General features: G+C 42.3%; 1 protein-coding gene and 1 long non-coding RNA gene across 5 annotated transcripts; one reads left to right on the top strand and one right to left on the bottom strand.

Moving 5' to 3' along the window:
- Nucleotides 1-314: 314 nt before the first annotated feature.
- rell2 (RELT like 2) lies at nt 315-18,972 on the top strand. Of its 4 annotated transcripts, none has more exons than XM_086222805.1 (7): nt 3,832-4,132; nt 6,415-6,612; nt 9,492-9,554; nt 9,871-9,934; nt 12,573-12,746; nt 12,855-13,642; nt 13,763-18,972. In XM_086222805.1, exons 2-7 carry the CDS (start codon nt 6,423-6,425, stop codon nt 14,620-14,622), a joined length of 2,139 nt encoding a protein of 712 aa, XP_086078931.1. In that variant the 5' UTR covers nt 3,832-4,132; nt 6,415-6,422; the 3' UTR covers nt 14,623-18,972. The 4 variants fall into 4 exon arrangements, with proteins under 4 accessions (XP_086078929.1, XP_086078931.1, XP_086078930.1 ...); XM_086222804.1 differs by adding an exon at nt 5,005-5,130 and having other exon boundaries at nt 3,835-4,132; nt 12,855-18,972; XM_086222803.1 differs by lacking the exon at nt 3,832-4,132 and adding an exon at nt 315-462 and having other exon boundaries at nt 12,855-18,972.
- A 479-nt stretch (nt 18,973-19,451) lies between these two features.
- On the bottom strand, nt 19,452-23,062 carry LOC147250646 (uncharacterized). The gene is made up of 5 exons (XR_015119094.1): nt 22,790-23,062; nt 22,302-22,337; nt 21,281-21,322; nt 20,345-20,461; nt 19,452-19,688 (listed from the first exon to the last, which is right to left on the bottom strand). It is a non-coding gene; the product is annotated as an uncharacterized LOC147250646 (long non-coding RNA).
- Nucleotides 23,063-25,447: the final 2,385 nt, after the last annotated feature.

Here is a 25,447-nt window from a genome sequence, read left to right on the forward strand (position 1 = left end):
ACAAATACACCACTGCTGAGTAGTTCATATTCTGTGACATCTTTAGAGGGCTTTTTTAATGGTGTGATACAAAAAAAAAATCATTTAAGCGAATCAGCGGCATACTTTTGTTAATATCGTAAACGATGACTAAAATAAGTTATTCATTTCAGATTTATTAAAAAAAATCAACAATAACTGATATTTTATATAGACATCCCAATATCAATGATGTATTTAAAAATAATCTACATTGTGACTGATTTTAAAGGCACATACTAACGGCTCAGCGACATGGGCAGCAGTCTCTATCCATATGCAATATTAAATTCCTACTTCCAGCAGTCAGTCAGATGCCTCGCAGGCAGCTTCCTGTGTTCTGCCTCTCTCAGCAGCACAGCCTCGTCCTCCTGCTCGGTCCAGAGGACACGCACTCGGCTGCAGTCATGGGACGACAGTAACACCGGACCGTACCAGCCAAAGGTGAGCCTAACCGGCTGTATCGTTCGCTGCTTGTGGCGTCTTAAAATGAATCAAGCTTCGGCTTAGCGACCCGGTTCTTCAGTGTTTGTGACTTAGGAAGCCTCTCCGTTTGGCTGATGGCAGCCTGCATGCGTCTGAGATGACGTGGTGATGGAGGTGTTCTTGGGTGGGGAGGTTAGTTAGGATGATGCAGTTTCACCGCTGTTGGCGGCCGCCTGTCATGCATGAACATGATAACGCCTATCTAAAAATGAGAATGGGAGTCTGGTACGTGCAAAATGTAGCTATGACAGATTACATTCAAGGAGAAATTACTGGCCAATTCTGCGTGACGTTATATAACAAGAAGTTATTTTAATAACATCATGGCAGTTATTTTAAGACTAAACACTCTGAGAGTGTGGTGAAGGTACAGGTGAATTAAATGGAGCTATTCTGGTTAATAACGTGATTATCCGTCGCCCTCCTGGAGGTCTTCACTGGAAACTCTTGAGGATGTTGAGCCTGAGTCCATTACTGGTGACATAAACTTAAGCTGCCGGCCTGCAGGTTTGCTGCCACAGACCCTGAGTCCTCTCTCCCCTGTCTGTCCTCCACCTGGAGCCTGAATCAGCTGTCTGTCCTATCCAATCCATGTGCAACATCTGTGTCAGGCCACATCAGGGGAGGTTTTGGAGGGCGAGTGCTGCCATGGCCTCACAAATACTTTGTTTTTGGTCACCAGTATTTGTCAGAAGCTCATGTCACACTTTGATGTCATGACATTTTACACAACCCCATTCCCTCAGTTTAGGACTTGTAATGATAGCGTGCTTGGAAAGAGTCAGACTTTTGCTGCTGCAGGGTGTGTTTGACCTCCCACCGCAACTCAACCTCCAACACAAATCCCATCATGCCTTGCACCGCCGTATAAAGTGTGAGTTCATCCCACACTTTTTGAGATGTTTTCAGCAGGATTTCTGCTTCATTAACCAGTGTGTCTCTAGGTTTGTAATAATGCCCGCAGCTGATTGGCTGAGTAGGGCAGGGTGTCCATGATACAGATGTAACAACTCTACCAACATGCTCTCAGACATTCAAACTCAGACTGACACAATTGCAAGTATGACCACGTGCTTACATGCAGACAAATATACATTCAAACAAACCCGCAATGAACAAAAACAACAACAATGGTAAACACAGAAAAACACGATGTACACAAACAGCACCTTTATAAATACACACAACTGTGGTGCACAGCTGTATTTACTAGCTATGTGACACCAACATCCACGTGAGGACGATGTTGCATTAAACCGTAGAGGAAGTGGACCCAGAGCGTGTGTGCTCTTAAATTTCCACTTATTTGATAGAAACTTTAAGTCTTTTACTGAAGATTTTCATGGAGAAGAATAATGTGAGGGTTTCAAGTAAAAAGTTAATGTACAGAGTTAATAATCTCGGGGGTGACAGAGATGATGAGGTCATGGCGGAAGGTCACAGCAACTCTGCCCTCAGACAGTGAAACCATTCTACTCTTTGGATCCAAGCGCATGTCATCAAGTTATTTATCAGGCTTTTATTTCTTCAGTTGGGCCCACAGGATTGACTCGCAGCAACAGCAAAGGAGGAGGTCATCCCGCTGTGTGCCAGCGAGGCCAGTTTGAGCACATTTAAGGAAAGTGGTCGAATTTGGGTGAATAAAAGGTTCTTTTCATTCGAGTGTGACATTGGAAGGGTCGCTGTGTGCTCCTGCAGATGTGTGGTTGGAGAACTCGCTCGGATAAATGATTGCAATGAAAAAAACGGAATGTTGGACGGGGATTTTGTTGGGAATGACAACACTCAGGGTCTAAAAAGCCTCTCCTGACGTCCAGGCCCTGTCTCTCTGAGTACTTCACGAAAGTCTGGTCTGTTGGGTCTGATTAAAGTGTATCATCAGTAGTCTTCCATTATGGACAGAAAAAGGACCCCCCCAAAAAAATGTCTGCTTTGAATTCCCAGCCTTCCCACAGGAAGTTTGTTAATATTTCAGCACTGTTGTTTATGCTAGTCTATAGATAGCCTGGGGATATACAAAGAGGGGTCAGGCAGACCAGCTGCCGGTCCCTCTCCTGTTTGCCTTTTTTCTCTTTTCTTTCTCCCACCCAGGAAATCTGCTTTCAAATAAAAAAAGAGCCAAACTTTGCTCAGAAGTTCAGGCCAACTTCAACTGGTAGCACGAGAGCAGCCGCCTAAACATGAAAACTGTACCCGCCGAAGAGTCGGGCAGCAGTCCTTAAGTCCATCTCTCCATTTTTCTCTCAAAAACTACTGAAGATGGGGACTCTGTCTCCTTCTGTATTTTTTGTTCCATTGAAACCCACCTTTTCTCAGTTGATTCTGACAATTTATCGTGTTTCTGCTGTGTGACAGAGTTGGCAGAGACCCCTGGATGCTCCTCTGCTTCTTGGATTGCTGTGTCCTAATCTCAGTCCAGACAAGCTCTGTACACTGCCCTTTGATGGATTAATGGGGGGGACAGGAGTTCAAGAAACTCTGCTATTTTCATGTTATACACTTTATGCATAAAATAAATACATAATGTTATGTTTCCACATTTTCTAGAAACAGAAATTTAATTAAAAAAAAAACTACAAATATTTACAGAAACATTTACAGAAAACAATGATTTCATTTAATTTTTTGCAAACAATTATTAGAAATATTCATATTTTTTGTGCCTTGCACAGAGCAAACATAATGTTTACTTTATCAAAAGTAGCACTAAGAGTTTACCGGTGAGAGGTTTTGTTTTTTTTCCCCCATTTCTTTCCATACCAAACTTTGTTGCAGATATTAGTAGTGAAACTGTAAAAGTATGTCAGCTGACAAGTATGAGTACTTCAGTGATCAAATTTGTGAGACATTAGACAATAAGAGTAAGTAATTAAGTAATTAAAACATGAATGTGATTAATACATTAAGCTAATTCATGTTCAGTAATTCATATTTATACACTTATGACATTTATTCATTTTGACAAGCATTTGATTTAAATTCAAATATTGAATGTATAAATATATTCTGGTAAATGTCCACGTGAATGAATGTGTAAGCCTGGGAGGTTGAAATCTTCTGCCTGCTCATATGGAAGCATGTGTGGGTGTGTGCCTGCTGGCGCTGAGGCTGCGCTACTGGACCCTGATAACCCAGCGGGAGGATAACGCTGATAAGCTGTTAGCGCAAGTGTACGCTGTGTGTGTGTGTGTGAGAGAGAGAGAGAGAGAGAGTATGTTTTGAAGGCTACATTGACTTCCCAACGCTGAAATCTACTGACTGGACTTGAAAGTTGAAATAAAGGCTGGAGTCTGGCTGTTCTTGGAACAGTGTAGCTCAGTGCAGTGACAACTATTGTTTTTCCGTTTACAGCACGCATTTGTTTGTTCTTTTATCTTTTTCCTCTTTCCTTCTCGTACACTATCTCTCCACCTCCTTATTTCTGTAGATAAACAGAAAGGATGGGCAAAGGCCAACCGAGAGGCAACACATGCTACTCGCTGATTTTAGCCTGTTATGCAACTAGCACTTTTTTTTTTTTTTACAATTTTATCAACCAAATCTCCTATTAGTTCACTTTTTTTTTTTTTTTTTAACTGATCTGCTTTCACATGTCTGGATGTCCTGACTGTTGACAGGGGGGAAGATGGTAAGAACCATTTACGTGTCAGCTAACAGGTTTAAGGAAAATTGTTTTAAGTTTCAAAACAACATTCATGCAATGATGCGATGCCGAGCGCTGTATGCTTAACTTTAGTTGGGTATTCATTCTTTGAGTTTTGCCGTCTATTTTTGGTGTGTAAGTCCTCATGAGGTCTGGCTCATTTATGTTTTTATTCTATAGATAATTTTGCTGTGGCCTCCCTCCCAGAAGTAGAAAAAGTTTTGCATGTAAGGAAACATTCTCTTATGGCAACTCTTCTGTGGAGCGTCGATAGTGCAAGTCGACGACCGCCCGAGACAAAATAAGAAAGGAATAATAAATCACTCTGTCAGTGTTCATAGCAAAACCTGCTTTACCCCAAAAATTCATATTTTAATAATCCTGATGCAGTGTGACTTTGGTAAGCTGCTGGCTGCTTCCATATTTGTAGTTTTACAGATGTGTTTTACTATGAATGCACTTGATAATACGGTGGACTTGCAATGGTTCGAATAAGACTTTTAATTTAATTTGCCTTCCATCATCACTTCTTTCTCAGTGAATGCAAAGAATGCACACAAGTCGAAACAGCAGCTATATTATGCAGGATTATGCAGCACCCACATGAAATAGATCAAATCTCTTGGGAAAATATTCAGAGAAAGGCCTAAATATGTTAAGTAAACAAAGTTAAAACAAATTATATGAACTGAGATAAAAAAAAAATCAATTCCAATCGACAGAACAAAATTGAGGGCCTTTATCAATGGACTGTAAATGTAGAGGATCTAAGAACTGCAACAGGAACAAAAGGATATCTGAATTGTTTGTTGTCAGTAGTTCTCAGCCCTTCTCTCACTGTTCACCGCTGGCCACAGCAGTCAACTGCAACTCCAAATGTCACCTGTGAGGCTGACTGACGTGACGTCTATCGTGACGGTGTCCAGGGCAGCGGACCAACATTCCTGAAATATTTCACCCCGGAAGAGTGTTGCGTGGATCCCGTATGTACACGCGTGTGTCTTCCTCAGCAGCAGGTGGTGATCAAGGCAGATAAATGACATTATTTTGGCTGATATTTCCTTTGGTTTCTCGCTGTTCGTACTCCAAGGTTGTTGTTGTTGTTGTAGTTGTTGTTGTTGTTGTTGTTGTTGTAGTTGTTGTTGTAGTATAGACCCTATAATCACCGGGCAGTGGTTCCATCACAGAAATTCAACGGGAAAGTTTTGATGTGGTCCGAATCTTTGTCGTAGAACTTCAACAAGAACATAGCTCCTGTCGGTACATTGTACGTTGACGGTTAGTGGATTCACAGATCAGATGCTGGCTTTCTCTCAAACTCAGCTAAAAGTTACATGAGAGGAGGTCTCGCTACGGGATGCAGGCTGATGACTCATCTAGATATTTTATCTTCTTTCACACACAAGCTAAGAGAACTGTTGAAGTTGAGGAGTTGCTGAGTAGCAACATTTGATGAAACAATAATTTGGTAAAATGAGACAAGAGACTATCTTTTTTTAAAAAAAGATTTGTCCACAAATGTGGAGTTTTCAAACATGAGTTCCTCCATGGTAAAGAGGGATGGTCAGTTTCAGGACACAGATGTTGGCAAAGGCGGTGGACATCCTGGTAGTCATAATATCACCATCAGATCTCAATACTATGAAATAATCCAAATGTGCTGGAGATGAGACGATCATGGCGCCGAGAGCCATTTAGTCAAAGAAGTTAATCCTGAAAATCACCTGACGGTAACCTAACCTCTGTTCATCCTCAGTCTATCTGGACGTCTGGACCGCTTCTCCAAACGTGTGAATCCACCCTTAACTGTGATTATGGATGTCAACAACATAATATTATTTTCAGGTCATGATAAACTGCAGTTGGACAGTGGAGAGATGTAGTTGCTGGAGTACTTCAGAGAGAGAAGTGGAGGAGGAGAGGGAGAACAGGAACCCCTTCACCCGACGTTCATTAATACGCTTTTATGCTCACTTCTGACAAATAAAGCTGCTGAAACTGTAGTGATGTGTGTTGATGGTTATATTTTATTGGATCATTTTCAGGGCTTGTAACCGACAAGCACTAAAAGAGTGGAAGAGAAAATCTTTCATGCTTGTCGGTTACAAGCCCAAAAACTTGAGTCCAATATTGGACATTCTTATGCAGAACCTCATTACCCCTTCTTCCTTTTGTGTGTAAAACTGCTTCTTAACCGTTTTGAAACCTTTGGCATCACAGTTTTTTGTTTTGCTTTTTTAAATCGAATCTCTCTGTCAAACTCTCAGGTTACATTATGACTGAACTAGGAGGCTCAGGGGATGCCCCCCCACCCTACATGTTATTTCTGGTGGTCTTCTTCTTCTTCCTCACTGGACTGCTGGGCTTTCTCATTTGCCACCTGCTGAAGAAGAAGGGCTATCGCTGCCGCACTGGGGACATCAACGATGAGGACGAGGAGGACAAGCTCAGGGGAAATGCAGATGGTGGGTGTTGATTTACAGCCATGCAGCGACTCTCCGAGGCGTGTCAGCGTGCTAACATGCTTGCAGTGATCATTTTAGCATGTTGATGGATGCAGATACAGCATTTAAAAAGGTCCCTCATATTGTGCGTCCTCGACTTCAACGGAAAATCTTATGAATCCCGATTAAAGCTGTTCTTTTTGCAGAAAGAAGCTGGGTATTAGAGGGTGTTTGCTGTTTTTTGGCCAGTGGGAATGTGGCTTCCTGTTTCAAGACTTATGTGGACATGAAACACACCATAGATCATTAAAAGGGTTATCACCACTTTCACCCTTTTTGTGTATAGTGCAAAAGACAAATTATCTTTCCTTGTTGAAGGCTGGCGTAAAGTGACAAGTTTTGAAATGCAAACGATGGTTCAATATTGTGTTCCAGCTTGTGATTCCTAGGAACCGACTGGCTGAGTGGCAGTGGAGAATAGGACACATGACCTTACTATACCTTCAGAGGAGGCTCGTCTCAGGCTTCTCTGTAATCTGGCTTGATGGAATATCTCCATTTTTTTGTGCTGCATTTGTGTTGATTTCTGTTGCGTCTTTACTTTAAACAACTGCAGAGGCTTGTGCATGTGCATGTCCCAAGAAATACTGTAGGACATTTTACCAGCAAATCTAAACAATATAACTTGACAGGACAGAAGACACTCTACAGGAGAGTAAATGTAATCTTGAACTGATCTGAAATATTTCTAGACAGACCAGCAAGATACAGCAGAAAAAAAACACATTTCTTTTGATTGTTTTGGATCAAAACCATAAGTCTGGAGTTAATGAAGAGCAACAGGTTGCAGGGCTGGAAGCCCCCTAGGAGACCAAGTACGTGCTAGAAAGCTTTAGTTACTGTTAAAGGGCTCTGTTCTCAGACATTGTGTGGGTCAGATGAGCTGACATCCAACTGAGGATCCAACCCCACACTGAAATGGAGTTTGAGAGCCGAGGAACATTGTAGTCTATATTGTTTATGACAGTTTCTCATACTGATAACTGTACATTTACAAAATAACCACGAAGTTGCTCGGCATGCTGGGTACTGCTCTCCAGCTAGCCAGGAAGTCATTCCTACCGCAGAGAGCAAGGACACACATGGATGGCAATCAAAGTCTCATCATGTTTCCAGCATGGATTCTACTTTGGTGACCCAATGTAACTTTTTTCTGAGAGAATGACTCCATCGGGGCAACACGGTGGTCCATTGGTTAGCACGGTCGCCTCACAGCAAGAAGGGTCTTTCTGGGTGAGTCTCCATGTTCTCCCTGTTCCTGCTGGGTTCTCTCTGGTACTCCAGCTTCCTCCACAGTCCAAAGACATCAAGAGGGGACCAGGTTAATCCAGACTCTAAATTGACCGTAGGCGTGGCTGGGAGAGCCAATGGTTGTCTGTCTCTATGTGTTGGCCCTGCCATGGACTGGTGACCTGTCCAGGGGGAAGGCTGCTGGGATAGGCTCCACCCCCACCACCCTCAACAGGAGAAGAAGTTGAAAATGGATGGATGGATGGATGGATGGATGGATGACTCCATCATTTGACGACTGGAAAATGTCTCCAGTTTCTAGTTGTTCTGACAGAGCAGACAGTCTGCACACTGCCAGGCCAGCTGTCTCTCTGTTACACTTGCATACAGGAGCCTATTACTGATATTCCGCTGAAAAACTTGTTCCATTATAAAGTGTTGCATTAATGTGCACCTTGTAAATCAGATCAGATGTATGGAGACTTCATGGTGCATTTAATTCCTTGTAAGCTCTCAGAAATGCATTCCCTAAAGGCCTGGGAAGTTCAGGTGATAAATTTTGTTTGTTTGTTTTCCTATTTCCCTTTGTAATAAACACATCTGTCCTTCTCTCACTGCAACATTTTTAATATAAAAATAGCAAAAATAAAATATATTTTCATAAAATAATCTTATTAAATTGAACACCTGTAGCTTTTAAAAGGGATTTTTTTTGGTTTAAAACCAAAGCTTTTATTATATATATATGATGCATTTCATGTAACTGGTGAAGACCTGCGTTGTGCTGTATGAAGCAGCACAGGTCCGGTCCCTTGACTGTGAGGAGGGCTAGCAGGATAACTTCAGGCTCAGCTGTGGAGTGCCTGCACTGGGAGGGTGGCTGGTTTATCAGAGGATTACGTCACTCTGTGTCTTCATTACTGGCAAGCTTTGACAAATCTACCTACTGTGTAAGGAGAGCTCCAGGAACATGTTAAAGCCAGGTGTGTTGGCCATGAAGAAATTAATAAATTTAACATAACAATTCCCAAACCCACCTCAATAGGCATGACAGTCATGCCGCCATATTCTTATTTATATCTTTTTACCCTCTTGCAGCATTTTACCCTCAATTGATGAAGTCTGGGAGAGTTCAGGACTAATTTGATAAATGGTGCAGGAGCACAGTGCAGTAACACAATCCTTCCACTAGATGAGCTCATTGAGATGGAATGCCACATCCGCCAAAAAGACCACACACCGCATCTCGGCCGTTTTCTCAGATTAACCCTGAGAGCCATAGGACCCCTCCCTTACTGAGCTACCTCACTTTTTTATGAGGCAGCATGTCATAAACTGGACTGACTGGCAGCACAGACATTCATTTTTGGCTATGAATTTAAAATGAACGTATTGTTATTGTTTTTGATTTGACCTAAGGTGGAGAGAACCCACGCAGGAACAGGGAGAACATGCAGACTCACACAGAGAGACCCCGTGCTCCAGCCGGGGCTCCACCCACAACCTTCTTGCTGGGGGGCCACAGTGCTGACCACTGCACCACCGTGCTGCTCCAGCTGATATTGCAATGCAATAGATGTGGATTTAATTTTGTCTCTGCTGTGTTTCAGATGATGATGAAGAGAACCAGGATACAGTGGAGCAGATCCTGAAATGTATCATTGAAAATGAAGGTAATCATTAAGAAAGGCTTGAAAAAGTTTCTAGTTGGTCAAACTTAATCTGCTGCAGATTATCCTCTTTAGTCACTGTGCTCTATTTTGCTTTTCCTGTTTCTTGATGTGCTGGTTGAGAGTTGGAACTGTACACCTGATGAAAATTTGGATTTGTGAGGAGAAGCTGTTATTTTAGTCTGCATTCAGCAAGTAGAATATTCCAATATAATGAAATCAAAATGACACATACGGTATATCGATATTCTTTTGATTTTATTTTTAGAATTGTGAATTATTATCAGCAGCTAATGTGGGCTCTTCTTTTCCCCTCTAGCCAACATGGAAGCCTTCAATGAAATGTTGGGAAGCCACAATGTCTGTGTGCGCCATGACCCGCGGTGAGTTCATTCATCAGAGTGGCAAGATTCATCCAAAACAGGAATAATAAATCGATGAATGCCACTGAGCATCCTCAGACTGTAGGCAACTAAATAGCATCAAATTTCCATTTCCTCCCTCCTGGCTTCGTGACTCAGTTGTGTTGGAGCCATGATGAAGGGTCCGATATTGATGAATTGCTCCTCCAAACAGAAGCATTTTGGCCCCTGAAGGATTAAAGGAGGGCTTGATTTTGCTTCTCCCCCATTTATATGTGATCCAGGGTCAGCCTTTATTTCATTGTTTCAGGTGTAATGCGTATCTCTATTTACACAAGTGCAACTGCGTTTTTATGGCAGTGACATCGGCCTGTTTAATGACTATTGATGTGGTAACATGGCATCATTTTTCATGAACTTAACCTTGTTAGGTGACATGTATTACAGTCTTTACCTGATGCCCAAGTGACATGATTTCCAGTTGTTCTGACTCTGTATTTTTATCAAGGGCTTCTTTGGCACCTTGCAAATATTTACTGTCCCTGACAATCTTTCATTTGGATCTGGGCTCTTCTGGCTTTCGCCTCATTCAGACCGTCATGGCTGCAGTGCCTGATTTCTGTCAATCATCCTGACATTTTTTCCTAAAGAGGTTCAACTTGCACAGAAAGTCTGACATTTGATCATTGCTGTGACTTTGTCTTCCATGTAACACATATCAAGAGTTGCTTGCTGAGTCGATAAGGAATTACTGACTGGGGAGGGGAAGCTCTGAGTGGAGCTATTGCACCGTCACTGTTGGGTTCTTTCCTAGCCAGTGTTGTTTTTGGCAGGCATTTTAGATTTAGTCGTAGTCTTTTGGACTAAATGCTTCTTAGTTTTAGTCACATTTTAGTCATTTCTATCCTTGATAGTTTTAGTCTAAAACTCAAAGGTTTTAGTCAAATATCAAAGATCCCTCTTAATAAAAGATATGTGTATGTACTTAAGAGGCCACTACAGTGTTAGAATGAAGCACTGAGACTGATCTACCTTTCAAAGGGGAGTTTTTCCCCCTCTTTTTCTTTCTCTACCTTTTACTTTTATTATTTTGTTGCAGATGCAGACAACACACTGGCACACAATATGAGTATTGTATCACAATAAAATAGGATTAAACAAAAATAAAAGCACACTTGACTTCCATATGAACGACCTCATGTCCTCCATGTTGGCTTTAGCTGCTATTACTGGTTAAAGCATCCAGGTGTGTTGCTTAGACAGGGAACAGCAGCAGGTCTGAGGACTCCCGTGTTCCCCAGTCCCACAAACACGGGTCAAAGCATTTCACTTGCCACCGGTCCACAAATGGACAGGGGTTTTATTCATAACATGCTAAATTAATAGAAGGGCTGGTTTAAACGAGCCAACATTAGCGGGGCACCTGGCAGCCCCATTCATTCTAGCTTTAGCATGTAGCACTGGGAAGCGCTCTCTGCACCACGGGGGAGGTGGAACCACCACCACCAAACTTTAGGCTGAATACAAAAAAGAAAATGCATCTCAGGGCGAGCCTCACAGACTAAAGCTATGCTTTAATCATCCCTCTTTTCACGACCACCCGACACCGCTGCTGCTGCCGTGGTGAGTGTCTCGTCCGCTGCAGACAGGCCCAGACTGTCCCTATGTGTGCATGTGTGTGCGCACGAGAGAGGCTTTTAGTGGGTGTGTACTGATGATGGGGGCGTGGCCATTAGGACCAACAGCTACAGTTGTCTCCATTCTGATGTTTGAGCTCTTGATTGACATTGCACGCATGTTATACTTGGTGGAAAAAAAATGCATGTTTTGAAACTTTGATCGTCCACCCACTCACAATTTAGTCTCGTCTCGTTCTCATCAGACGAAAATGAATACACTTTCGTCCCAGTTTAGTCTTTACAGGGCGATGGTGACGTTCGTCTTAGTCTCATTTTCGTCATGGAAAAAAGGGGTCTGACGTCGTCACTTTCGTTTTCGTCCAGCGTGACGAAAACAACACTGTTCCCTAGCCACCTCCTTGCTATTTGTTCCTGCAGCTGAACTTAAGGCTTCTTTTAGACATGTTGACAAAAGGCTTCGAAAAAAGTTTTTCTGCATAATTGGGCGCTTTCTTCTTCCCTTTCCCTTGATGAGGGAGGCTCGAGGATTTACGACCATTATTGCATTAACCCATTAGAGGCCAGTTAAGTTGTGTTGGGGTCACTTTTGGTGAGCTGTTATGGCATCTATTTTTATATAAAATATGGTGGGGGCCGATGATGTTCCTCAAATGGATAACTAAATGCACTGATTTCACTCACTTGAGCAGTGACAATTTCCAAAAAGCAGCGAGGAAAAAAACAAACCAAAAAAAAAAGTGTTTGTGGGTGATGAGGAAAATTGCCGAGTGGGTGTTTGGTGGTTGATTTCTGCATACATGCATATTGAGATGGCTTCAGGGCCCGTCCTTGCGTCACTCTGGTACACGTGAAGAGGCCATTTTTCCAGTGCAACTTGTCAGTGTCCTCTGGACCAACATTGTAAAAATGATAATTTATTTGTTTGTAATGCCATTGCTTTCCTTTGAACCAATGCTGACACTGATACAGATTCATGTGCCATAAGTTAATATCTCTGCCTTTGTCGATGCCTTGTTCAGGTTGCGGAAGGAATCTCTTGCTGGCGTTCCTCCTCATCACCACACAGTGCACTCAGGTTCTGACAACTCCTGCCACCTTTGTGCCCAGATTCGATCCAAAAAGGGTCGTCGGCAGAGCAGAACCTCCCGCTTCAAACAACGACCCGGAGAGCAGACCGTCCTCTCTGTTGGCAGGTAACAAAGCAGAACTATGCTTCATTCATATGAATCATGCTGGGATAGCATAGAAACGTCAACAGATAAGAGATAATTATTAGATACACTGTGTCACAATCCTTTCAGATTCCGTGTGACACACACTGATAAGAAGCTCCCTGGTCTTAATCCTTTGGTCGGTTCTGGTAACCAGTTGGACCAATCCCAGGACAGTGAGGAGCAAAAAGATGGCGGGTACAATTTGAGAAGCATGTTCAAGGACATCCGACCACCCTCAGAGAACTTCAATGGGACTCCGCAGACTGTGGGGAAACGCAGGAAGAGTTTAACCATATTTGGGCTGAGGAGGGGCAGTGACCCTGCTGTCCCCAAAGTAGGGGACAAGATGAATAAGGAGATAGGAGAAGTTAGGCTATCTATTCAGCAGCAGCCTGTAACGCTGGAGGAACCATTGCAGGCACAAAGTGTTCAAGCCACCAGTGGAAGTGGCATTGAAATTGCTTCTGAACATGAGACTGAAACCACAAGTCATCAATCACCTGCTTCCTCTCAATATGGAGCCAAAACTTTGGGTTCAGTTAACTCTCAAAAAGACGTTCAAGTCCATGACTCCAGCTCTGCTCCACAGGATGGTTCTAAATTTGGGCCTAATCTTGAGCCGAATGCTCAGCCTCCTATTCGCTTTAAGGTTAACCTTTCAGATGAGAATACTGCAGCTTCTCTCCCCAGCACTTCTCCGTTTCCATCTTCGTCCGGACAGAAGACATTCCTCCAGAGAGCAGACAAGGGAAAAAATGTGGAGAATCAAATGTTAAATATTGAGGAGGTTAATGATCCTGGGCCCCTGCAGACCTCTACACCCATTGCCCCTGAGCCTGGATCTTTTCCAGGTTTGACTCCTGCCATGTTTTCAGGTAATCCTGAAGGTCTTCCAGTTACTCAGACTCCTCCTGAACCAAGCTCCGGTGCAGATCTTGAACAAGATTTTGGTGTTGGCTTAATCAGCTTAGGTTCATCCCCTTCTTTGTCCACAGTTAGGACACCATCATCGGTCTCTTCAGCAAAAGTCCCAACCTCATCCTTGGTGGTCACACCAAGCCCCAAACTGCACTCAAGGAAAACAACTTCAGAAGCTACAGAAGCTGCCTTGTCCCCTGTGCTCACCCCAAATGCAGTAGTCCTCCAGAAGTCCAGTCCCTTACAAGCCCGGACACCATCCCCTGTTATTTCTACAGGCCCAAAACTTGACACCATGCCGACATCACTTCCACCCCACTCTTCCTCTCCAGTTGAGCAAACTTCTAATGTCAGTTCAGCAGGCTTAAATGGGAAGTCAGGAATGACCTTCATTCAAAAAGATATGGTTTCCAGCCCATTATCTCTAAAAGAACAAGAAGGAGCCAGAATGTCAACAGTAGAAGATAATCCAGACATAAAAAGGGCTGGGATCTTAAAAAAAGCGAAACTTTCCCCAGCTGTGAGTGAGGTGTTAGGCACTGCTCTTTCCTCTCCCTCTTATTCCCCACCTGAAGCCGAACTGCTCCATTTGCCTCTGTCAGTTAGCAGTCCGACATCTACTGCCTCCCTTCCAGGGAGCAGAATAAGTCATATGACCACTGTCCAATCTAGCCCCGACAGTAAGAGGGAGTTGTCTGGAATCACAATGGTTGAAACAAAAGAGCAGCCACTGAAAGGCAAGACAGGAGAGAATTCTGTACCTGGGGTTGAATCTGGTAAAGGAGCAACTAGTTCACCTAGTCAGGGAGGACCTGCAGGTGTTGGACATGCTGGAGGACAAGCTGAAGAGCTTTCTGAGGCAGAGGTTAGCTCTCTAGAGATGGAGGATATGAGGGAGCACGAGGCAACAGAGGGGGAAGATGGAGAGAGGGTGTAAAGAGGTAGTGGATAGGACAGTGAACTTTGAGTAAAACTAGAATGAGAGCTGGCGAGGAAGGTTTGAAGTGTTGAAAGTTGCTTTGAGGAAAGAAGAAAAAGAGGATTTGTTCAATGAAAAGACCATGTATGGTCATTGTTTGCCACAATTTGTAAAAGGGTTGGTCACTGTTACCCAGGCTATAATGGCTAAGAAATCCTCTTTAAGTTAGACCTGCCACGATCAATTTTTGTTCCTTGATATATCACAGAAATGATCTCCATTAGCAATATTATCATAATTTTTGTGATTATTGACATAATTTTCTGCCACAGCTATAAAGATCACATAATATCATAATAATGCAAGTACACACTTTATCTACTTTGACCAGGGTGCATTCTGGAGATGCGTACTGTTTCTTTTCACCTTTTGCCTCGGAATGGGGCCTTTTAGAAGTCTGTTAATACACTTGTAAGTCTGTCCATTTCTGGTGGAAACCTCTGTGCCGTTGATTGGAGACCATGGACACGGCGCTAGCAAAAGCAAGCTCGTGTCAGCATACTGTCTGTGAAGCAGCGGGCTGAGTGAAGCAGCCTTGTCTCTTCGGCTTGATCAGAGCAGTACAATTACACCGCATCAGTTTCCGAGTGACGCCTTTAGCCCTTGGCTGGACGGGAAGTATCCTGCAGCTTTATCCAGGAGAGGAGAAGAGGCTGCTGCTGAGGTTTTTATCTGCTGGGTCCATTTTGGCTCTGATTTGTTGAAACAAACTCTTGTCGGGATGGAAGCTCTTGGTTGAGTGGAGATGGACAAATTTAAATCACAAAAGCTGACTAGTATCATTTATGCTTAACTTATTGTGTAAGGACTGAAGTCACAGATGATCCATGGTCAAATATCAATACTCTGAGAGGAATAGATCCACTCTGATCCTGACCTACAACTGCATAAGGGTACATTTCTGAGAAGTATAGTTAAAGTATGATGCTAGCATGAGTACCTCCTCCTTCAACCAGCAAAATGTGTCAAAGCATAGATTTTTTCTGATGTAAAAAGCACACGTGTGCACAGAATAATCGCAGCAATCGTCAAGGCTGTAAAAATGATCTATGTCATTTGTATTCATCCTAAAATAGCCGGATTCATCATTTATCACGACAGGCCTAATTTAGATTTTAAGTAGGGGTCCCAGTCAAAAGCTCATTGTTCATCTGTATAAATTGTCACTGCAACAGATACAGCTACACTTCCCACCATTCAAATGATGGTTTTTCACCGAACGACTCTATTAAAACAACCAGCAAAACCGTGTCCAGCCAGTATACCTGCAGAGGGCTCGCCGGATGCAACCCTCAGAGCCGGGCTGGAGCGAACAGACGAGCAGGTTCCGCTTCAGGAATGCACTGACTGACCACGAGGAATGACCTGACACACTTGTGATAGGAACCATCAAGTGGACGTCTGCTGTGCTGATCTGTGAATTGTGAGATTTTCTGACATCATGGTTTTATTATTATGATTAATTTTGAAACCTTCCTCCGAAGCAGAACATTCTCAGACACCTCTGTTAATTTGTCTACTCAACTGTGATTGTGGTTGATGGCTTACTAATTTGTTAATGTTGCTGGTAATTCTTCACATTATTTTTTCTTATTATTTTCTCTTTTTTTTTTTCTTTTTCGGAGTGGACGTACCATGATCTTACTTCCTCAAACTATGGGTACTGGTATCACCTCCACTCAACGTAATGAACATTGTAATATCCAGTGATTTAATATCTAACTGATAACATTTAGTTTCAAAAATATATTCATTTTATGTACACTGAGAGTAAAAACAATTGATACTCTCTTTATTGATTCACCTTGTTGTAAAAAAAAAAGAAGATGAACAGCACAGACAAATGAAGGAAGCAGTTTCAGCAGATCTCGGATTATGGAACTAGCTGCTGATGGATGGAGACGAACCAGGATAGGAAACACACAAGTCCTTGAAATTACTTTTGAAAACTCTCTATATTTTACCAGTTGCAAATATGTGAACAATATTTTCATTCAGTTGTTCCTTATTTTCCTCGTTAGTTGTAAAGTCACCCTGCTGAAGTTCTTACAAAGTATTCATTATGTGTGATGGAAGCTTTTCACCCTCAGTGTCTCCAGCACATGAAGTTACTGCACTAAGATCTACTACAGTCTGTGTATTTGTATTTACTTTCAGACATACTACATCTCCTGTGTACTAACCACATTTAGATAATGATACTCTACGGCACATACATGGAGCTCAAATAGAACCCCAGACTTCGTACTGATGATGATCAAACAGAACTTGTTGTGTTTGGACAGTTTGAAAGTCAAAGGGACATCGAGCTTCAACAGAATAAACTATGCAGTTCTTAAACTGTGAAACTGAAAAAAAGGTAATGCAAATGTGTATTTTAAAGTAAATGGATATGATTATAACTTGTACTCTGTGTATATCAAATAAGAGGCAGATCACGCTGACTGTCATAGAGCCTTCAGTTACTTGCTTGTCTCTCCGATTGTGACGACACATTTATTAAATCTACAATTCCATTCATTCTGAATGACTGCAAAAGGTGAACAAGTGTGGGATGATATGTTGTTTATTCAAAGCACATATAAAGAACTTTTCATTTCACGTTTATTCATACATTTATACATGATATGTTGAACCTAAAGCAATGTGCTTCCGGGTGCAAAAGTCAACACAATCTAGTCCTCTTGTCTGATTTGGGGACAGCAAACTATGGATTACTCACAAATAAGAATTTGATTTGGTACATTTAAAAATGTTGAATGTAATTTTGCAAAGGTCATTTGGTTAAATTGCTTTTTTGTTCAAATCTTGGTGGTGTGCATCTGGCTGTGTATTGATTGTACGTTTTGTTTTTGTCCTCTGACCAAAGACGAAGTGTAACTGAATTGTGAGCTTGTTTGAGCTGATTGAAGTCTATCCTCAGAAAGTAATGCTGAGTCTGATTGCATAAATGTACCCAAGTGTTGACCAGATATACTCTCACTAAATATATGGGGATTGTAGTACTTTAAACTCTTGATCAATAGAATCAAACCAGACTTCTAAATTAAAGACTGGGCACACAGTTGAGCCCTTCCTTGCATGAACGCACCTCCAAGTTTGACCCATTGATTCAATCCATGTCAAACTGGGCGAGTGGATTGCTGGTGCTGAGTTTGAGGGTGTGGGGTTTGAGATAAGAGCCAGACGACTGAGGTGACAGTCTGGATGGCTTTGATGCTCTGTGGTATCACCTGGATGTCAAAGATCATACAGGGGAGATTAAAGTGAGAACTCAGAGACCGCATTCAGAAACAAGCCGTGTGGTTTTATGATGTCACACATCGGCTGCCCCAGGTGGTACAGATAAAACAGAGGCTCACACTTTAGGGTTGTCTCTTCAATTATCTAACAGAGCAAATTTGTATTTTAAAATACTGGGCTGGAGTCAATAACCAGGAAGGTAGATGAGCTCGAACAAATCCTCATGATGGAAACTCATGATGGACTGCAGGCAGCCACTAGATGGCATACACACAGCCCCTATTAGATTCTTCCCCTTGAACAGAAGCATGACCATCCACCCGTCTGCAGGTCTTCATTCCTTCAGGATCAATAATCCTGATCCTGATCGCATCTCTATGTATTTGTACTGTACCTTTTAATTATTAGTATTAATTATTATACTGTATTAATTATTGTTCTATTCTGCAGAATTTTCTGTCTAGAAAATAGAATAATAAATAGGCCATTCATTTTATAAGGATGATGCTCTCCATTGCATTAATTTCACATGCAGTAAAACATTCTCTGCTGCTAGGTGGCCCTGACTCTTCTGTAGTTCATGTCTAGTATTCCCAGTCGGGCCATTTGGGCACCCAACCTCAGAACTTCCTATCTATAATACATTACATAACGCGACATTTTTTAAATCATGATACCTTTCAATTATAAAGTTGTCTCTTTTTCACATTTGACTTTGTGCACGTATGAATGCCAGCTGATTGAGTGGAAAAAATTGTAGAGGGACCAGATGTATGAACAATGACTTCAAATCCCATAACTGCAGTTGACACTCCAGTGATTCTGACTGCTCAGTCCTGATGGAGTAGAATAATCTTTATTAACTTTAGCATTTCACAATGTCAGCTGTACTCAAGTGTTTCTCCCATCCAAACAATGAAGACAATAATAAATAGGTTGATGAGATGACATCTGGGGCAGCACGGTGGAGCAGTGGTCATCACTGTCGCCTCACAGCAAGAAGGTTGTGGGTGGAGCCCCGGCTGCAGCATGGGGTCTTTCTGTGTGAGTCTCCATGTTCTCCCTGTTCCTGCTGGGTTCTCTCTGGTACTCCAGCTTCCTCCACAGTCCAAAGACATCAAGAGGGGACCAGGTTAATCCAGACTCTAAATTGACCGTAGGCGTGGCTGGGAGAGCCAATGGTTGTCTGTCTATATGTGAGGGCTGCTGGGATAGGCTCCACCCCCACCACCCTTAACAGGATAAGAGGTAGAAAATGGAGGGATGGATGGATGGATGGATGATGACATCTATCCTTCATATAATGACAAACTAATAAATAACAGGTCAGAATGATACATTTGTGAAGATACTCTACATTTCACGTTCAGCAATATCAGCTCATCTGTTGTTAAACCCACAAAATTTATTGTTTTCACACATTTAAATACCGCAGGTGCACAATATTCAAAAGATAGTGTTTTTGTCAATAATGAAGAATTTAATCTTGAACACTTAACATTCAGCTGTAGCATCCAACTACATTTTTAATTTTAAAAGTTCCTAAATATGAAATGTACGGTGAATGTGCTAAAAATTGCAGAGATTTGGACGTTGATGACTTCTCAGTTATTGAGGAAGAGGCTGTCCATCTTTAGACTCCAGAAGAACCAGGCTCAGGGTCAGGTCTAGGAGCCGGCAACAGTGTTGAGCTGCTGTTTCAGTTTTTCAAGTTCTGTATGCAAGGTTTTTGGTGAAATGAGGGTCCCAGAAGTACAAAGCAAGCTGAAGTCAAGCCTGTCCTAATGGAAAAAAGAGAACATTATTATTAAAACACGGCATACATTTTTCACGATTTTTCATTTAGCATATTTTCAGGGTTTTTTTTAAGTAGTCATGTGACTGCTGACACATTAGCCATAACAACTTCACAATGGCAAAGCTATACATGTAAATCAGTGTCAAGCAAACTCATGGCAGGATGGACATCTACTGAATCACTGCATTGACCTGTCAGTGGGTTGCTAACATGTACATGCTGGACATATACAGAATTCTCTGTATGTCTGTGACTTCATGTGTGTGTCAAGGAAGTGCAATGTAAAGTTTTAAGTAGGGGATCTAAGGGTCCGGTGTCTGATGACAGAATACAATGAGAGGAGAGAGAGAGAGATCAAAGTTCAGAGGTCAGGGATTAAAGTGAGACACCTAGATTTATCAGAGAGGTTTTGTGTACTTCTCATAATCTAGCCAATCCAAGTGATCCACCCCCATAGGCATGGGACATTTACCGCCTGAATGAAACTGCAGCAGCATTATCAGATAATATTTTAATTAGTGTAATTATATGTTCATTTGCTTAAATGGGTGACATATTGAGTGAGCAGAGTTGTGCAGTTCAATGCAGTGTTAATCCATCAGCTATGCTACAAATCCATCACCAGGTGCAATCACTTACCCCACACATTTTCTCAATTCTCTTCAGTTTTATGATGAGATGATTTTTGATTTGGTGAGTACGGCTGTGGTCCATGTGACTCAGGCCTCTGGTGAAACAGTCAGGAAATCTATGCTCCTAAGAAGAAGACAGCATAGAATTCATTCGTCCATGTATTCATTCATTCATTCATTCTACTGCTGATCCTGTGCATGTTTGCTGAAGTCCTCCCTGACACCTCCTGGGCATAGAGCTGTTCCCTAACAACCACTCACATTCACACCTACAGCCAAATTAGTCCCAAATTAACCTGTCCCGGATGTTTTGGATTGGAAGCACAGCCCTCAGAGAACCCAGAGAACCCAGAGAGGCACAGGGAGAACAAGCAGAAACGGCACAGTTTGATCTTTATTGATGCAAGGTGACAGTGCTTTCTACTGCACCACCTAACAACATGAATTTATCCCAAGTCCATGCCTTTTAGAATGTCACAACTGTGTCGATTTGCCAAAATGTTCTTTTTTCTTTTTCGTCAGCTTCAGAGCTGTAGGGTTCTTTAGGTCTAGACGGTGTCGTGTGGTCTTGCTAGCATCTGTTTGTAGATTCTACAGGCTGTTTCAGATCAGGTCATTATTTGGGGTTTTTCATGTTTGTTTTTTTTAATGCTTTCTACAGTCTGATTTAGAATGGGATAAGACCCCTAGTTGACACTGAATGAGGACGGGAACTCATGTGCGCAGTTCAAAACTACCTGTAAGACTGCTCGGTGTAAAGGCTTTTGACATTACAGGTAAAAATATATAGTTCATAGTCCTAGATGATAGAAAGTACTTGGAATGAAGGCGAAAAGTTCTCCCTCATTGCCTGATTATTCTCAAGATAACACATCACTCTGTCCTCTCACACAGACACACACACACACACACACACACACACACACACATATAGATCACATACCCCAGATGTTTCACCAATGTTAAAACACTTGCAATTCATTTCCTGAGGAGACAGTATCAAAAAATGTCATGAAAGCGTTACTGAACATCACAAATATCAAGCACAGTCACACTCAACCAACTATCATAACTTTCTTTGAAAAAGCATACAAACTCAGCTATAAGTCGTCATATACAGTATTCCTACCCAAGCAATGTTTACATGGGTTTTTTAATGTCTTTGGAACGTCGATCAAATGTGTGGGAAATTAAGGAATGGAAGAACAATAAACCAACAGCCCAATGCAAGAATAAGTTCCATGGGTTCAGATGAGACTACACAGCAAAGAGGAAGTGGTAAAGATATCATCGTGCTGAAATTGTGTGTATGTGCACACTGCAGAGGAGAGCAACAAAGATAATACACAGTGCAGTCTGGACTTTTGCTGCTGATTTACTGACACAGTGAAAAGACAGCTTTCAGCTTCTTAGTTCACATTAGCAGGGACGAACTGCAATCCTGTTTTTTACACATCAATACTCCTTGAAAAAGACATTACTGATGATTTTTAATTAGGGCTTATTCAAGAATATGATAATGAATCCTAATCACTTCACTTGAACTGGACAAACATATTGGACGTTTTATGGAATGAATATCAGTTTGATTCAGCAATGAATCAAAATGTCAGATGTGGAGTCAGAGTTCTCGCTTGGGGAAAAACTTTATTTGTATTGCAAAATACATGAAAATCGAAATGAACAGTCTTGGTTTTATTATTTATTTATTTATGTATTTATTGGGCTAGTGATCATGGTACTAGCAGGCTTTGAGACATCCACAATCAGAGATGAATGGGCTCTGGTTACCCTGCAGTCCATTCATTCCTGATAATGCACACCTTGTTGCAGGCTTTTCTAATTAATTTCTGTAATTTAAGTCCTTGCTATCGAGGTGAATGCTAATTTAATTAATTTGACAATGAGCAAATTGGTGAGATCAAATTAATATATGAGTTTTAAGAAAATTCTGGCTGACTTACGATGCTGTTAACTGAGCTGCAGCTCTCAGGGCAGTTCTGTCGATGGGAAGGAGAGAAAAAAAAAGGGTGATGAAATGACTCCAGTCGCTTCAGCAGTCAGTCGAAACTGAACAAAGTCAGAGTGTGTACATATTTAAAAATTCATAAAGAGAGGGGTGATAAAAAAAAGTGTTAACTCAATTCGCCCAGCTAAATGTCCATGATTTTACAAAGGGCTCCTCAACTATCAGCGTATTTAACCACTGAGCTCAGACTCAAACCCCACTTCTCCGTTCATTGAATCTTCAAAGTTTTCTCAGTTTCACTGTCCAGTTCACCCGACTGCCCGTATCGGCCGTTTCTCCACCCCCTCAGCTGGTCTGGGTAGTGGTGTGGAGGACGAAGCACACAAAGTTGTCAGCTGCATCTTTTCACCAGCATGACATCACTTGTGGGAGGATCACGGTATTTCACCAAGGACACGTCAGGAAGGTGACCACGACACTCACCTATGGCTAAACGGCTTCTCCTCTGAACAGACCGCCTTGTCCGTAACCCCTGTGTTGGTGGGCTATGCAACAACATGTTGCAAAGCCTGGGCCCCCTAATTTTCACTCTTAGAAAGCAAAGCTGTTTGTCAGCATGTACATGTACCCGTAGATATATTCATCTGTCTTGCTCTCAGTTTTTGTTGTCGTATGTATGCTAGAATGGTTGAGTGGGATTCTGGATAGCATGACATCATCACACAACCTATGGCCCCAACCGTTCAAACATCAGGCCCCTCACTTCTCTTCTAAAACCAAAGAACCTCTGCCTTTCTGTCTCCATACATCTGGTGGTCAATGCAACAACAGGTCGAAGTCAGAACCCCAAGATCAAAGTCAGAGATAAAAGAGGGATTAAGGTCTGATCGAAGTCAAATCTCTGAGAACAAAGTCAGATCTCTGAGATTGCAGTCAGAGTTGGGAGATCAAAGTAGAGTGATGGATCTGTGACTTCACGCAGCCTGTGGCCCTACCCAGTATCAATGGACAAGAGAAGGAGAAACAGTTCATTGTAACATTTATAGTATTTTTAAAATTCATGACAAAGGTTTTCAGTCGACCGCTCAATGATCAGTTAACAGCTGTTTTGTTGCCTTACAGAAACTTAATGCCATCGTAAACCTAACAAAGTCAAGAAAGCAACAGCTGACACGTAATATTTTTTGTTTATGTGTTTTGCATTGACTTGTCATGTCTGTGGAAACTATTAGGTGCAATACAATGTCTGGTCAAAGTAAAAATAATATCGCCTTACCTTCACTATCTCTCCCAACCTGTCCACAAGGGTGCTGAATTCACCAAAATGTCTGCAATGTTGGATCTGTGCCAATGATGAAAGAGAAAAAGAAAAGAACAGCAGCAGCAGTGCAGACAGCATCCATGTAAAGCGGTTAGGAAATCCTCTCATGGCAAACAGTTAATTTATGGCCAATGTAACGCAATGTGCAAATCAGTAAGCCAGCGTTCAGTCTTAATCCTTTTTTTTTTAAAATCCGAAATTAGTTTTTCGTGGAGGTTACTGTGTAAGTCGAGCCAATTATTACTGCCTGCACTCGTCGTAGAGAGTCGTGTTGCCTGCCTGTGGTACACTTAGGAGCCTTTTTTGGAGACTTAGTCAAGTGAAGAAGTATTGGCCTTTTAATACAGCAGGAAAGGATATCTTGACATGTGGGAAATTCCAGCAATTTTTCTCCATGGTTCAATTATTTGTCATGACCAAATCATCCCACACATTTACCCAACAGGACCCAGGGTGATTGAAGGAGTGGAGTTATGCAGCGCATGTGCTGCTGCAGAGCACATATCAGTAAGATCTTATTTGTTATGACTGTTTCTGCATCAGTGAGTCATCATTAGAGAGAAAGTTGACACCCAATAAAAAGCTTACAATATTACACATCAGCGATCTTTGAAGTCAGGGGATTTTTGAAGGAAAGGTAGTTGTTCGCAGGGCACTGCGAGTGGCAGCCAACAAACCGAGGCAGGTGCCCTCCGCTTCACATCTTTAATTAGATGATGGTGTGGTCCTCCCACCTCACCTCAGAAGATGGTTCCAGACCGCATTTTTATCCCTGCGTGAAAATCTCAATCACGTGTTTGGTCAAGTGGATGTTATTGGCCAATTTTCTACTTCTCTTTGTGAAACGTTGAAGCAGCAGCAGTATCCCTAGAGCCCCACTGAGTGTTGCATTGACTACAAGGCTCGAGCGCCCTTGTCCATTGTGAGTATTTGCTTATGCTATTTTGCCCATTTGTTTTCAAGGGTCTAGTGAAGGGTGTCCTCTGAAACATGCTCAGCAAATGTAGCTTTGCACCCCTTGATGACATTCTTATTGACTCCAAGGATTTGGATCCACACCAAAGACAAGTCAGGTGTCAGTGTTCAAGGACTCTTGTATCGCCTGAGTTTGAAGACCATGTAAGTCAAATCAGAAATTTCCTGATCATAATCTAAATAATTAGTATTAATCCATTAGGAATTTAACTGTTTGGAGAGCTGAAGATGAGCCGCCCCACAGTGCAGCAATGGGATCTCACCACAGAGAGTGAGTCAGGATGTAGGGTCCCAGCTCCTGGTGCTTTATTGGCTGGCCCTCTTATATGCATTGATACAATAGGAATGGGGCGGCACGGTGGTGCAGTGGTCAGCACTGTCACCTCCCAGCAAGAAGGTTACAGGTTGGAGCCCCGGCTGGAGCATGGGGTCTTTCTGTGTGGAGTCTCCATGTTCTCCCTGTGCCTGTGTGGGTTTTCTCCGGCTTCCTCCCATAGTTCAACGACACCCAAGACTAACTGGATATTCTAAATTTACCGTCTGCGTGGCTGTACACCATGGACGGGTTACCAGGGTGTGCAGTACAATACACCAATAAGGAATCAGACTCAGTTAAATGAACATAGAGAATTAAAAAAATATAATTTGCATTCCGGCTGCACGGTGGTGCAGTGGTCAGCACTGTCGCCTCACAGCAAGAAGGTTCCAGGTTCGAGTCCCGGCTCCAGCACAGGATCTTTCTGGGTGAGTCTCCATGTTCTCCCTGTTCCTGTGTGGGTTCTCTCTGGTACTCCAGCTTCCTCCCACAGTCCAAAGACATCAATTTGGGGACTAGACTGATTCAT

The sequence above is a fragment of the Aulostomus chinensis genome, chromosome 13 (assembly GCF_037954235.1).
Source record: "Aulostomus chinensis isolate RoL2024-O1b breed Wild chromosome 13, RoL_Achi_v1.0, whole genome shotgun sequence".
Classification (NCBI taxonomy): Eukaryota; Metazoa; Chordata; class Actinopteri; order Syngnathiformes; family Aulostomidae; genus Aulostomus; species Aulostomus chinensis.